Source organism: Varroa destructor, unplaced genomic scaffold (genome assembly GCF_002443255.2).
Source record: "Varroa destructor unplaced genomic scaffold, Vdes_3.0 BEIS01000001.1, whole genome shotgun sequence".
Taxonomy (NCBI): Eukaryota; Metazoa; Arthropoda; class Arachnida; order Mesostigmata; family Varroidae; genus Varroa; species Varroa destructor.
Window position 1 is genome coordinate 15,362,417 of NW_019211454.1, and position 15,371 is coordinate 15,377,787.

The window sequence follows — 15,371 nt, forward strand, 5'->3', positions numbered from 1 at the left end:
TACATCAATAAGTTCTTGAAAAGTGGGAGGTTAGGATTTTTTTTATGAAATTGAGGAAAGATACAATAACGCATGAAAATTATTTCGTTTCATGCCTGTTTTTTTTATGAACATAGTATTTTCGGGTGTCATGGGGTTTTCACATAGAACATGACTGAAATTAATAGTACTAAATTATGATCGCTGAGGAACTTATGACCCAAGCTTAGTTTTAACATCACTGTCTATAGAGCCAAAGATCCCAATATCGATCTACTTCGCTTAAAGTTTAGTAAGAAAACACATGGCAATGAAAACTGATATGCCGCAATACGTGGCGTCTAATTTTCTTTTCTAGTATTCGATTGAAGCCCGGAAAAGACTGAAGGAATGAATCGAAAAACGAATACATAAGAACATTGTGGTCCTTACACAAAGCAAAGTTTACTGTCTAATCAGCATATACAACATGCATATGTGACCCATTTCTATCGTTGTTAGTTCTGGCTGTATAAAACCACAGTACACGGCATTCTTCTATTAGTTGTCGTTCAAATGTTGTATCCTGACAATTGACGACCAATCAACAGCGACTCATTCCGACAGCCTTAGAATTGATTCTGCTTCTTTTGACAGAACATCTGAATACTTGATACTAATGCGAGTATGCTGCATTAACATATTCAATATAAAGTCCTGGTTATTCCGATTTTAGAGCTTTTTTCTTAAGAGCAGCGCATCGCACCTCTGCAGACAAGACGAGAACTGCCGTGAAAGCGTGTGAAGCATGATGGATATATAAGTGGCTTTGTGAAAAACAAAAGGCCCTACAAATTGTGTGCATGTGTGCTTGCCAGTCTATTTTCATTTCTACGAATTCTCAGATGATGGCAGCCTGATTAACACAAAAACCGAATAGCAATACCAATCTCGAACGCTTGTTTTGCGTGTCCTCGTCGCAATCGTACGTTATTTCGTAACGGAACTTCCCAAAAATGACACAAACGCCGATATAAAATCCAACGTATTTTCAATATGTAATTTCATATAATAAAAAAACATTTTGTCCAAAATCACCTTTTTAAACCACTAAAAATTTTCTAATAAGATATACACGCGGTTATATTTCAATGTCATAAAATCTCATGGCAGAGAACAAAGGCAAAATTTACAGCTGTTGCCACGATAGAGAGAGGTGTCTGGATGTCAAGGAATCAGGTCAAACATTTTCAACCAAGTGAGGTGAACCCAGCGGACGCCAGAGCGCGCTATCGAGCTTATATAACCCGGCTAGCGGATTCATCGTACACATGTAGTTCTGACAGTAGTTAGGGTTAAGGGTAACGATTACCTACGTAAATAACACCTTGTATTTTGTATGCTAATCATGCTTTAAGCTTGTTTTAAGTTAGCAGACAGTTCTGAGGGTTATTCCTTAGGTGAACCTTTTAGTAATGAAGCTACGAGTAATTGTTTAGTACTGACAATATTGGGATTAGTGAACGAATGCAATGCCGTTTCGAGGCCGGACGATCGGAATTGACTTAGGCACGACGTAGTCTTGCTTCGGTGTCTTTTGTCATGGCCAAGTAGAAATCATTGCCAACGAACAGGGCAACCGCGCCGCTCCATCTTATGTGGCATTTAATGGCACCTAAAGGCTCATCAGTGATGCCGCAAAGAATCAAGTTGCCATGAATCCCACAAACACTATTTTTGACTCTAAAAGACTCATCGGACATCGCTATGATGATCAAACTGTCCAGACTGATATGAAGCGTTGATCACTATGTCAACGAAGGCACAAAATCAAAGATGCAGCAGTTTAAAAGAGAGAAGAAGGTGTTTTCGCTAGGAAGATCTCGATGGTTTTTATTAAAATGAAAGAGATTGCAGAAGCTTACTTTGGCAGCGCAGTTTCGGATACGGTTATTACGGTTCTGGCTTATTTCACGATTCGCAAAGGCAGGCTACAAAGGACCCTGGAACCATCGCTGATCTGAGTGTACTCCGGATCATTAACGAGCCTACAACAGCTGCTATCGTTTACTTACTCGACAAAAAAGTTCCGGCGCAGGTGAGCGCATCATCCTAAGATGTGATCTAGGAAGTAAAACGTTTGATTTTTCAATTTTGTCAATAGATGATGAAGTGTTCGAGGTCAAAGCCACTGCAGGAGATGCCCACGTCAGCGGTGAAGATTTTGATAATCGGCTGGTGAACCATTTTGTCGAGGAGTTCAAGCGAAAGCATAGAAAAGACCTCTCTCCAAACAAACGAGCTTTACGACATCTGTGCACAGCCTGTGAACGAGTCAAGCGTACGTTTTCATCATCAACTCAGACATCAATCGAGATTTCACGAAGAGATCAATTTCTATTCTTCCATAACTTGGGCCCGTTTCGCGGAACTCTGCTCGGATCTTTTTCGTTCAACCTCGCAGTCAGTAAAGAAGGCACTCCGAAATGCTAAGATAGATAAGAGGTCAATTAACGACATCGTTCTAGTTGGTAGGTCTACCCGTATCCCACACGTTCAGAAGCTTCTGCAAAACTTCTTCAACGGGTTGAAACTGAACAAGTCGACTAACCCAGAAGAAGCCGTGGTCTACGGAACTGCAAAGCAAACCCAGACCTTTACCACTTTCGCTCATAATCAGCCTGCTGTAAGCCTCTAAGTTTACGAAGGCGAGTGAGCGATTACTTAAGATAACAACTTTCTGAAAAAATCTAATTTAACTGGAATTACTTCGACTCCTCACGGTGTATCTTGAAGATTGGAGTCACGTTCGACGTAAATGCGTAAATGCATTTTGAATATCTGCGGTCGACAAATCGACTGACAAACAGAATAAAACTACAATCACTAATGATAAAGGTTGACTGTCGAAGGAACGTATAAAAATACAAAGACGAGGATGACAAACAGAAGGCCCGCATTTGTGCCAAAGATGCACTGGAAATGTGTTGCCTTGGTGTCAAAATGGCACTAGAAGACTCTGGCTCTAGGAAACTTTCAGACAATGATAAAGAGCCAGTGTTGAACAAAGTATCACAAGTTCCGTCTTAGCTTGATGCCAACCAGTTGACCAACAAGGAGAAGTACGACTTTCGTCGCAAGAAAATAAAGAAGATCGCTATGCCCTTGATAACCAAAATGCACTGGGGTGGCCCAGGAACGGAAAGCGCTCCTTCAGCCACGAAGCGATGATCAGACACCCACAATCAAGGAGGTGGATTAAGCGATGTCATTTATATCAGTTGTAAAAAATTAAGAAAATATGAATTAAGAAATAAAAAAATTACATGAACTATATATAAGACATATATTCATACATCACATGCATTTATTACTAGAAAACCCTCATAAAACGATACTATAATACACCTTTTAATAATGCGCTTTCTACCAGCATCAATGAAGAGGAAAGAGCAAAGAGAGGAGCTCTTTACCAGTAAGGAGTGATAAAGCTGAAAAAACGATCTTGTTTCATTAAATAATAAACATGTGTATTTAAATAAACATTTAACACACCGTCCTTCCTTAATAATGTTTATGAATAAAACGTTAGATAAAAACGTAGCTAGCTTTTAAGGAGTTTTTATTACCGTGGTATATGCCTCTTAGAAAAACTAACACTACTAAAAACACTAACTAATACTAAAAACACTAACAGATGAACAAGCAGGTTTCGTCGTGTGTTTCTACTTAATATTTCTCTCTGGAAGGGAAACAGCGAAGTTACGATGACTCGATATCTGTGTGTGTGTAGGCTATAAAAACAAGGCAATATCTCGATGCAATGCTTAACGGCAGCACTGAGCATAAGAATTTAGAGCATTGAGCTGGTTGATATTTTTACGTTGGCATATAATTACTAGGGCATTTTGTACCTATGCGCTTTTACAAGTTTGTTGGAGAAAAACCTAAATAAGTTTAAGAAGACTCATAGACTGAATAGCCAACAACGGATGGAAAGAAACATAGCATTTCACATGGGGACTGACACTCTATATAAATTCTCCTTTCGCTGGTTTCGACAGGAAACTGAAATAAGCCCAGTTATTGCGTGAGCCTTCTCCTAGAAGTCCGCGAAATTAAAAGTGCAAGGCAGATATATGTATTAAATAAAACTTAACTCTAATCTCAATATTGTACACATTCTGTCAAGGACCTTGCCATTGGAGGCTTTAAGAAAAAAATTATTATAGTAGATTATTGCTTCTTTATACTAGTAAATGTACGGCGATTCGTCTACACGGTTGCCTGAAACTTTCTTTTAATGCTTCTAAGGTATGCAGAAATTTGACTAATCTATATGCATCTCACAGGATTAAGTGCTCTCTCCCGACGTTACCAGCACTTAGAACAGTTAGAAGAACCATGTAGGAAATAGACAATGCATTAAACTCGAAAATGCACAATTTGAAAAAGAAGAAGTCTTTTGTTATTGTCTTGACAAATTTATGTTAATTGAAGTGAGCGCCTTCGGAAACTGTTTTAAAATATTACTACCTGACTCTGTTTGGACGAATTTTTATTATTAGAGTTGCCCTTTTATTTTGCCTTTGTGTTGCTATCAGGCAAATTTCGTGGATCATGTGTTCTTTAAAGCGCGATTCTTTGCAAAATAGAGCTTTTCTATTATTTATTATACGTTTTTCTTGTATTAATTCTCCGTTACATGAGTTTGCGCGTACTGTAAGTCATACCGAAGTGCTCCCTGGATAAGCTGGTAAGTTTTTTGTAAAAAATATGCACAAATAAGCACCTTTTTGATTAAATCACATTCACTTTTCATATTTTACCCGCAAATAATATATTACACGTTGCTAACATTGGTGAATTGTACCGTATTTCGTTTTTAGTAAATACTAAAGCAACTTAAGGACCATTCAGTTACGAACAGATCTCGTGTTCAAATAACTGCAATACAGGTTAGAGCAAAATTTTTAAACAGTGTCAATGTGTTTTTTAAGATGCTACATCTCCGTCATATTGTTTTTCCCAAAATAAATTGCTAATCAGAACCAATTGACGACGTAAACGTCTTCCAGCAATCCGTTTAGTTATTTATGCCGCAGTTGCTCGCCAGCCGCATCGTCTATTTGAGGTTTACACATATCGTTCTTTTAGCAAAAAATCTCTATATACTAAATTGAAGTACTATGCTGAAAGAAATCGGGCTCAGATTTTGAGGTGGTGTGAACAATAATGGGTTTCATTATGGCATACATATGAAGCAGGAACAGAGATATCAGGCTATAGAAAGCTGTCACGCAATAATTAGTTCTTTAGTCCTTAGCAGATCCTTGGCTTAAACTGCATCCAGCTCTGTAATCCCTCGGACTTCGCTACTACGGAGGCTACAGGATGCGCTCTCAGCCTTGTCGCCAATACTCATCCTAAACGGTAGCAACGAACGCAAAACTTGAAAAACTTTGCTAACAAAGATTTCATTTAGACTGAGCACAATTACTCAGGAGTTACACAAAACAATTCTGATCAAACGGAGCTCCGAGTTGTACTATAATTCCAATATGTGAGTTGCTGGCAATGCACGAATTTCGATTTCAGGGTATTTGCGATTATAGTTATATAGGTCAGTGGATATATATATATATATATAATAGTTAATATGATGCTCCTAGCTTCGATGCTAAAGGGAGGCTCGCGAAAAGATCGAATTTTTCAACCTCTATAACAAGTTTCGCTGTCGAACGTGATGTCAAGAAACATTATGTCTAGCTAAAAATTATTTAGAATGAACCTTTCGAAAACAAGGAATGTTGACAATATCTCGAGTTTATAAACTGGATATTAGCAACGTTAATAGCTAAAACTACAGTTTTTGCTAACAATTTCCAGCCGGTGGCGATCTCTAATACTATACACTAACTTTACTTCATTTGTAGTTCAACTGATTTCAGCTGGTGTATGTAGTTTTGCATATCAAAAGTTGGCTTTACGGTAATGGCCAGATCTTCAATACAGCCAGAAAATGTTTGGTGTCTGTTCCTTGAAAGAGTCAGAAAATTCAAGGATTAATTATAATATTATGTTAAAATCCGATGGAGATGATACGCTCTTACCTGCATACTGTACATTGTGATGTTTTATGTTGTCGTCAATTTTCCTATGTCAATGAAGCGCATTACGGAGAAAAAATGTGAACACATATTTTTTGGGACTAAAGCTACTGGTTTCAAAAGCTTTCGGGCTTCAACATAAACCTTTTTTGTCTTTATGGAAAGATATGAGGCCATAGGTCCTATACAAATAATCTTGAGCAAAACAGAGGAATAATTTTTCCTGTATAGTTGAGTTTTTTTGAGTACTGTGAAGTTTTTGTCCTCGGGCAATATTTAATAGTGGTAATTTCGTTATATGTTCATCATGACAAATTTAATTGTGCAGTACATCTGTGTAGCATATATATGATAATTTAAATGGTCCTATTAATTAATACTAAATTACCCTGCAATGTGTTGGTAGTATAATGCTATAGGGGAATACTATGGTCTATGATACTACGATCAAAGATGTTGCACCAATAAATTCGTTCTTTATCGTATTCTTTATAACTTTTGCTACTTTAAAATATTTGAAATGAAGAATATTTGAAATGAATAAGAGACCATTTTCAAATTGTCTGTTCACATATTTTTTTTTATCTTACTTTATATTTTAGATCCTCAATTTACTAACTAGATATTCCTAGCTATTATTCTACACAGTAATACTATAATAATTTATCTAGATTTGCCTAATATTCTCGATATATTCCAATTTTTTTTAATATACATGACATTTTCGATATCGTTAAGGTAATGAAAATTTTCAATTTCATTTTCCTGGTAGGCTACGCAGACAACCTACCCATTTATTTTTTTCAATTTTAATCTTTGTGGTGATTTCTTACCGCTCACCGAGTTATAATTTCAGGTTTTTTTTTTACTTGACTCAAATTAACATAAACTATTAAAACTGGTTTCGCTCTTTTCATTCAAGCACCATAATTACAAATGTAACCGATTTTATTTCCTAATTTAAGCATCCCCGCCCATCTTTCCATTGATGATTCCATATTAAATTGGTTACGGTAAAACTCGCGTAACGATTTCTTCTTTTTACGGTAGTATGTGTTCAATAGTTCCATAAAACAGCATCACTGAACTTTATTTCACTTCTATCTTCTTTAATTCTGTAGCTGTTACTGCGCTGTTTTTTCGAGGAAGACTAGTGATCTTCGTAGTTCGCATGAGTCGCTCAAGCACCAAATAAAAAACCGATACTTTTAAATGCACTTAAATTTAGATTGCATCCGTAACTGCGTCCCCTATGATGAAGCAACGTTAATCTTTAGACCACAGCTTAATAATCGATACTCTCTTTATAGGCGTCCGCAGATCAATATCAACCGTTCAATATATCAATATAATCAATATAACCGCACTCAATACCGTTTAACTAACGAGAGAGAAATTTATCATTCTTATCAGATATGCGGCCTCATTTGTTGAATAAAAACAATCAATATGCAATAAATATTGGCTTCTTTATTTCCTTATCATCAAGTAATAATATATAATAATGACTTAATAGCAAAAAAGATCGAGATCTTCACACTCATTGTTCTGCTGTTGCTGTTGTTGTTGTTGTTGTTGTTGGGCTCGTCAGCTACTATCGATGTCAGCATCTCTTGTACTGTTGCATCCGAGGCAAATGCCTATCATCAACACCTAATTCAACGCAGTGAGTAGAGGCCTATATTGTTTATCATAGCAGGTTGTTAATTTAGTAAATATGCCTAACTAACAGTTCGGTTTCAGTCGGCTCAGTCAACCTCTTCAACCGTGGGTCCGCTGTGATCGCCGGCGCCAGGCGTAGTGCCCGGCATGCCTCCCGGCATGCCTCCCGGCATCCCGCCGGGCATGCCACCTGGAGCTCCACCATGAAGTTTCGTCATAAGGGGCATCGCGAGCTGTTCAATTTCCTTGCGGCGATCCTCAAATTCGTCCGTCTCAGCCATCTGGTTGTTGTCCAACCAAGATATCATTTCATTGACCTTCCCTAGAACGGGTTTCTTCTCGTCTTCAGTGAGTTTCTCGGATCCGGCGCCCTCAAGAGCCGACTTTATGTTGTAGCAGTAGCTTTCCAATGCGTTCTTAGCCGCGATACGATTCTTCTGCTTATCGTCCTCGTCTTTAAATGTTTCAGCTTCTTTCACCATTCGCTCAATGTCTTCCTTGGATAGACGGCCCTTGTCATTCGTAATCGTAATCTTATTCTGTTTTCCAGTTGATTTGTCGACGGCAGACACGTTCAAGATACAGTTCGCATCGATATCGAACGTCACTTCGATCTGAGGTACACCTCGAGGCGCTGGCGGAATGCCGCTCAAGTCGAACTTCCCAAGTAAATTATTGTCTTTTGTCATTGCGCGCTCACCTTCATACACTTGAATAGTGACGGCTGGCTGATTGTCAGCGAAAGTACTGAAAGTTTGAGTTTGGCGCGTCGGAATCGTGGTGTTACGCTTGATCAGAGTGGTCATAACGCCTCCGGCGGTCTCAATGCCCAGTGACAAGGGGGCGACATCGAGAAGCAGCAGATCCTGCACAGCCTCAGAGGTATCGCCACTAAGGATCGCCGCCTGCACAGCAGCCCCGTAAGCCACGGCTTCATCGGGATTGATCGACTTGTTGAGCTCTTTTCCGTTGAAAAAGTCCTGAAGCAATTTCTGGATTCGTGGAATACGGGTCGATCCTCCCACGAGAACAATGTCGTGAATTGACGCTTTGTCCATTTTCGCATCTCGAAGCGACTTCTCGACAGGCTCGAGCGTCGACCGGAAGAGATCGGAGCAAAGCTCCTCAAATCGGGCACGGGTTATCGACGAATAAAAATCGACACCCTCAAACAGCGAATCGATCTCAATCGAAGCCTGTGTCGACGACGACAGAGTTCTCTTCGCACGCTCACAGGCTGTTCGCAAACGGCGTAAGGCGCGCTTGTTGCCCGTCAGGTCTTTCTTGTGTTTGCGCCTGAACTCTTCAACGAAATGATTTACCATGCGGTTGTCGAAGTCCTCACCACCAAGGTGCGTGTCTCCAGCAGTCGATTTAACTTCGAACACGCCATCCTCGATTGTAAGGATCGACACATCGAATGTGCCACCGCCCAGATCGAATATGAGAACGTTGCGTTCGCCCGTGGCCTTCTTGTCCAGGCCATAAGCAATGGCTGCCGCAGTTGGCTCATTGATAATACGAAGCACGTTTAAGCCGGCAATGGTGCCAGCATCCTTTGTAGCTTGACGCTGTGAGTCATTAAAATAGGCCGGTACCGTGATTACTGCGTCAGATACGGTACCGCCCAGGTACGCCTCGGCAGTTTCCTTCATCTTCACCAGCACCATCGATGAGATTTCTTCCGGGAAGAAGGTTTTTTTTTCACCTTTAAACTCCACTTTGATTTTTGGCCTGCCCTCCTCGAGTACGACCTCGAACGACCAGTGCTTCATATCACTTTGCACCGAATGATCCTCGAACCGGCGGCCGATGAGCCGCTTTGCGTCGAAGACCGTATTGGTGGGATTCATGGCCACCTGGTTTTTGGCCGAATCGCCAATCAATCGCTCGGTATCAGTAAAGGCGACGTACGACGGCGTCGTACGGTTACCCTGTTCATTTGCGATGATCTCCACCTTGCCATGGCGGAATACACCGACACACGAGTACGTCGTCCCGAGGTCAATACCAATTGCGGGTCCGCGCGAAGGCATCTTAGCTAGTTTCTCTTGATTGTTCTGATTGCTGTAAGCTAACAACCTATAGCGGAACTCACAGCCGCTTAATCACGTCGAACGGTAATTGATTTAAACAACAGCTCAAGTTTTATCAACGACGGGTAGTAATAGCACAAACCACCTGGTAGCACAGCAAGTTGGCGTGTTCGGCTCTCGACTTAGATAAATTGTGATCGTCGTCGTCGTTTACTTTGTAGTCGCAAGAAACTGCCACACCACTCACATCCAAGTCACAATACGAACTAACGCCAGCAAACCACTCTATTGCTTGTCTACCTATCTGCCCGCGAGTAACACGCCTCCAAATTGTGCCAATATTGGCGCTGAGGTTGGCTTTTAGCGCAAACCCAAGCGCCCCCTCGTGGCTAGCGATCGAATCCAGAAGGTTAGAGAAGCTTTTAGAATGTTCTATTAGGCGAGGGCAGCGCCAGTAAAAGGAAGCGGCACGATGGACGCCACGTGGTTCAACGATTGCCGCTTGTCTGACGCGTTGTCATTCCCAGGTGCCTATACCAATGGCGGCCATACTGTGCCCGTCCGATGCCACGGATGACGCACGACGGTGTCCGCTGCAACGGCGGCGAATGGTAGCTAGGCTGACACAGCCGATGTCAAGCCCAAGTCGCATTTGGTAGCCTACAGATACGAATATAAGGGTAGAAACCGCAACGGCGGCCCTGATGATGTCGGTGGGGTGATAGAGAGCGCGCGTCATGCCGCGCTATTTCATGTCGATTCATCTCACAGCAACGAATGGTACAGGACTATATCAGGGAAAAATTTTTATTTCGGGAATGAATGCGGTGACGATACTGATGTTAATAATTATAATGAGGAGATATCAATTGTCATGTGCTTTGTCAGTTGCGTATTAAATCTAGTCGATGCTATGTATGGGCACATAAATGTGACACGGGAGCGTCTAGCTAATGAAGTGCTATACTATATGATAATCAAGGAAAATTACTTGCATGATTCCTAAGTAAAGTATCTGAACCGATTCGGGTGCTCGATATTTGGTGCATACTATGAGATACACGCACTTTGTTTTGTCTGTCGCATTATACTGCTGATAAGATTGTCAATATCGAATTCGAAGTACTATTTCGATAAAGGCTGGAAAGACTTCTTAGTAACGGCAATCTTATGGATTGGCGTTACGTACGTTTTTAAAAGAAACCCCTGTTATTAGAAAGCAATGCCTACTGTTGGGCAAATAGCTACAAGTCTAGATCATTTATTCCAGAGATAGTGCAGTGATGACGCGTCTGCTCTGTTAGAGACTCACGGTAGTTAAGGTTTAATTCTGGGCGTAGGGACATGTTCGTTTCGTGCTGGGACATACAAGCTATCGGAAGCAATGCTTAACAGGTTAAGTACCGAACGTAACATTTTACGATTTTACCTTAAATATAGGTCATCTAATATGTTTGCTCCATCTGCATAGAGACGCGAAGTCGGTTTTACCGCTGCAGCGATTTTTAGATCAGCGAGAGTTATTTGTATGAATATCAACTAGGGAGCTTCTTTTATAAATAGAACGTATACAGGTGCCAGTCTGCGCCACTGCCGCACCACTGGCACTGAATGAACTATGTGGACAATTATAATACTTAAGAAACGATTTTTTCCGTATAAACATTATTCCGCAGTGTTAATCCACAAGGGAACTTGCCGGAGCCGTCAATTCAGGCTTGCGGTTCTTTCTGATTTTTTTTTTGTTTCGAACAATTTGTCGAATAAATATGAATGGTTTCTTAAAGCTCACCACGTTTTTAAATTATTCCGGTATTCAGAATCCACTTTTTGCACGTACTAGTTAACAAGTTACATAAATTGACAGCAGCTAACATCAAGATTGCTATTCGCATCTTTATTTCTTATAGAAATGGATACAGTTTGAGACGCAGTTTCACTTTGAATAACTGACCTAGTCATTGGCGTAATAACATTGCAACGTTACCAATGGTTACCTCAAGCTTGGCCTGGAATAGATGCTTACGAAGCCTTATGCGTACTATGTATGCTATATGGTATTTGCAAACCTGAACTACTATGCTAATGGTTTACAGAGTACAACAAGACAGCTTGTTTGATCAATATATATATATATATATATATATATATATATGTATATATATATAACCATACTGAGAGAATTCCGATAATGCATGGGTTTATAATTTTTTACTGTAATAACTACACAATATTTTTATGAAATTCCAAAAACCAGTCATACTAAAAGATTATTTGCTAATCATTTTGCGGTGCACGTTTACTGCCTGCAACGAGATTCGTTTCTCGGTATCTTACTCGGTACAAAAAATTTTATTATGCCTAAAATGAAAATCACTGCAGCGACTGAATTCGCCGTGGACTCGTGTTTAATCTGGACGAGACACTATTCTGGCAGCACATCGGCACGGACTGTGACTATACGGCAGTCCAAGCTGTGTACCATGCATATTTTGTAATATACACCTTTAGATTCTGGTAAATAATTAAACCTACATTTTATACTGAAAAAACGACAACTTCTGTAGTTTAAAGGACATTCTTTAATATAAAATTATTTCTAAAAAATTGTTTCGGTATTTCATAGTTAGCCTTAATTATTTGGAATTGCACCTTTTTACTATGACAGCAAAACAAGAAATCTCAACACAATGCTAAAAAAGATGCTAAGAAACAGGCCAGTTGTTAAATTTTCTCTCCTAAGCTCCTAAAGTTCATCTCCATGAAAATTATCAGTAACGGTCAATCTGGAACGTCTACACAAAACGCGTTTTCTTGTTAAATTAGAAGGCTTGTGGCACTCCTTTCTACTCCACATAACACCCGCTTTACGCTTTTTATGTTAAACAAAAAAGAAATCCAGCAAACGTTCAGAACATATGCATATTCTGTAGTCTTTTACTTTCGGTACGATCGTGAAGGATATGGAAACATTTGAATGTCGCGGTGCTAGTGGCAACGGGGGTTGTAGAAGCTCATAATTGCGCTGCTGTCTCAACTAATTCCCTAACCAAAAGAGGCCAAGGTTTCGTTTAGACTTCTTTTTAAGTCAGAACCAAATAAATGCGGTGATCTACTGCGGCCGATAACTGTAAAAAATGAAGGGTTAATTTTTTTTTGAATATTTTTTTTCTGAGACTACAAACACGAGTTGGGATATTTCAATGAACAAAATTGAATTATTTATTTCGTTATTTGTAATTCATCTTTTCTTCTATATATCCTGGCAAAGACCCCCTGAATATACCATATTGGAGAATATAACGGCTAAGCCAGAACGGTCGGATTTGTAGAGGCCGAAGGGAGCAGCAAGGTTGCAGGCAGAGCGGCAGAAAGAGTGATGATAATTCAGTGGCGCACATTTCCTTCAATAGCTCTTAAATTATTTAGTGAGGATCTGGGTTGAATGTGTATTATTCACAGAAACCAACTCGCCGAATTATAACTATTGGCTTTGTGTTAATTGCAGTTGCTTTGCTTATTCATTTCCATAAAAGGATAACAGGACTAGACCTTTGATTTCGCATCGTTCAGTGCCTACATCGATGCACGGGCTGCAGAACCTTGCGCCACTCGGACTTTTGTTAGAAGCGTCACCCCTCCTGTTATCTAATACTTTTACATGACAAATAGTCAAGGTGAAAACAACCCAAAAAACTCAAATTCTGATTAATTTTAAACTCAATTCCATACCATAAAACAATCTAGCCGATGTAAAGGGTGCTTCGGGTTCCTTGGAATATATGTATGCCGAATGTAATGTTTTGTCTCCATTCAATCGTCAGACTTCTGCCAGCCATTTGCAGCTATATTTTTCAAATCATATCCAATTTAGTTACCTAAAACCAATACTACGTCCATCTCATGTTAAGTAAACAAAATAACTGAATAACTGAAATATCATTGTTATAATCTATACAATGAATCCATCAAATATAGACGAACGTGTTAATGTGTCGCTTTTCAATATGAAATTATACTTCCCTCGAATAGACCAGTTTTCTGCCAGGCTCTGCCGAACTCGTATTACAACGAGTGACTGTAGTCGCCGAGGTGTCCCCCGCGGTGTCCCCATATCCCGGTATAAATCGGTCGCTCGCTAAACACGTTAGGCAAGTAAATCTGAGTAACTACTTTACAAAGTGTATCTATTTGATACTATATATAATATTTCAAAGTAATTTTAGTAATTTTATTTAATATTTTTGTTTGATTAACAAAGCAACAGTTGACTCGTTTGCTCAGCGGATGTGTCGCCACTATACTGCTCGAAAAATGCGTGTGACTCATTTTTATAAGCCATTGCTGCTAAACGCTCTGAATAGACGTCTATTGTACTTACTAGTTGTACTAAGTGAAACAGCTGTCGAATTAGCGAAATCAGTTTCTAAAAATGTCGTGCAAATTGCCCTCAAAATTGTCATACGGTCATAGGTCCTGAGTCACATCATAATTGTGGCGTCCACGAATGAACAGGATTGTACTAATGTAATAGTACTAGTTATATGAATCCAGAGGTACAAAAAAAGACGCAAAATTGGGCGCTTGCACTAAATGTACTATACACCAACGAGTAAGTGATCTTGCCGCTTCAACTGAGATAGAGAGAAAGATTTCTTCGCTCAGATCATGAAAGCTAAACAAGATCACGGCACAGTACGTGCCTTGTCGTCTGATCAAGCCATTCGCTCGTAAATCGACGGTTAATATGATACATCCGTGGTCCCGACTCATAGACACCGAAGAACACGCCCGAGAACTATTCGCAAACGCATCAGCTTCATTGGCTTTATGAAATCGGTCGTTTCTCATAAAAATTTTTGGAATAGTAAACTTAAAAAAAAAAAAGACTCACGTTACCAACTTTTCTCAACAATTCTCAAATGAATGTTTTGTAGCTCCCGAATCGTACTCCTGCTAGGCGTCTCGTAAGGTAGTTTAATAATCGCATAATTTCTACTGCTTTGTGATATGATTTAGTTTCCTGGACGTACTGACTTCCTTCTAGGGGAATTACAAATAGTACCAAAGTTTTTACAGCTACACTGAAATAGACCAGTTCATCTGTATTCACTAATGATAAATGAACGCAATATCCTTACGAGTCTAATTTTCCGGTTAGTACTTAATAATAATATTAATAGAAAAAATAGTAACATTATGCTGAAAGTGGCTTCTATGTATACGTTCTCTATTTAACAATTAGTGCCGAATGCATCGCAAGTAATTTACATACAGAGAAATTTATAGGCCCTTTCCTTACGAGCAAACTATTCAAATGCGTGAAAGGAATCAATCTACATTTACTCCAAACTGCGAAATCCCCCCAAAAAACGTTTAAGGCAAATTGTCTTTTTTCTTATATACTTATTTTTTGTACTATTATTAGTAAGTGCTCCGCTATGTCGGCAACTAAAGCTACTAGATTTAACTAAAACGGCCAATAGGAAATGAACCATTTTGTGGCTCAAACGGCATATGAATCTGTAAGGGACACTGTACGAACATTCTGAAAATTACAGGTCAGCAATGAAAAACCTTATGGCCGGGTAATGCCAATGCACAG

The 15,371-nt window shown here is 39.6% G+C and overlaps 1 protein-coding gene and 1 pseudogene across 1 annotated transcript; one reads left to right on the forward strand and one right to left on the reverse strand.

The window, feature by feature from the left end:
- Positions 1 to 1,371: 1,371 nt before the first annotated feature.
- LOC111243011 (heat shock cognate 71 kDa protein-like) lies at positions 1,372 to 3,477 on the forward strand (annotated as a pseudogene).
- Positions 3,478 to 7,518: 4,041 nt separating this feature from the next.
- On the reverse strand, positions 7,519 to 10,111 carry LOC111243059 (heat shock cognate 71 kDa protein-like). The gene has a single exon (XM_022788094.2). It carries the CDS (start codon positions 9,764 to 9,766, stop codon positions 7,817 to 7,819), a length of 1,950 nt encoding a protein of 649 aa, XP_022643829.2. The 5' UTR covers positions 9,767 to 10,111; the 3' UTR covers positions 7,519 to 7,816.
- Between the last annotated feature and the right edge of the window lie 5,260 nt (positions 10,112 to 15,371).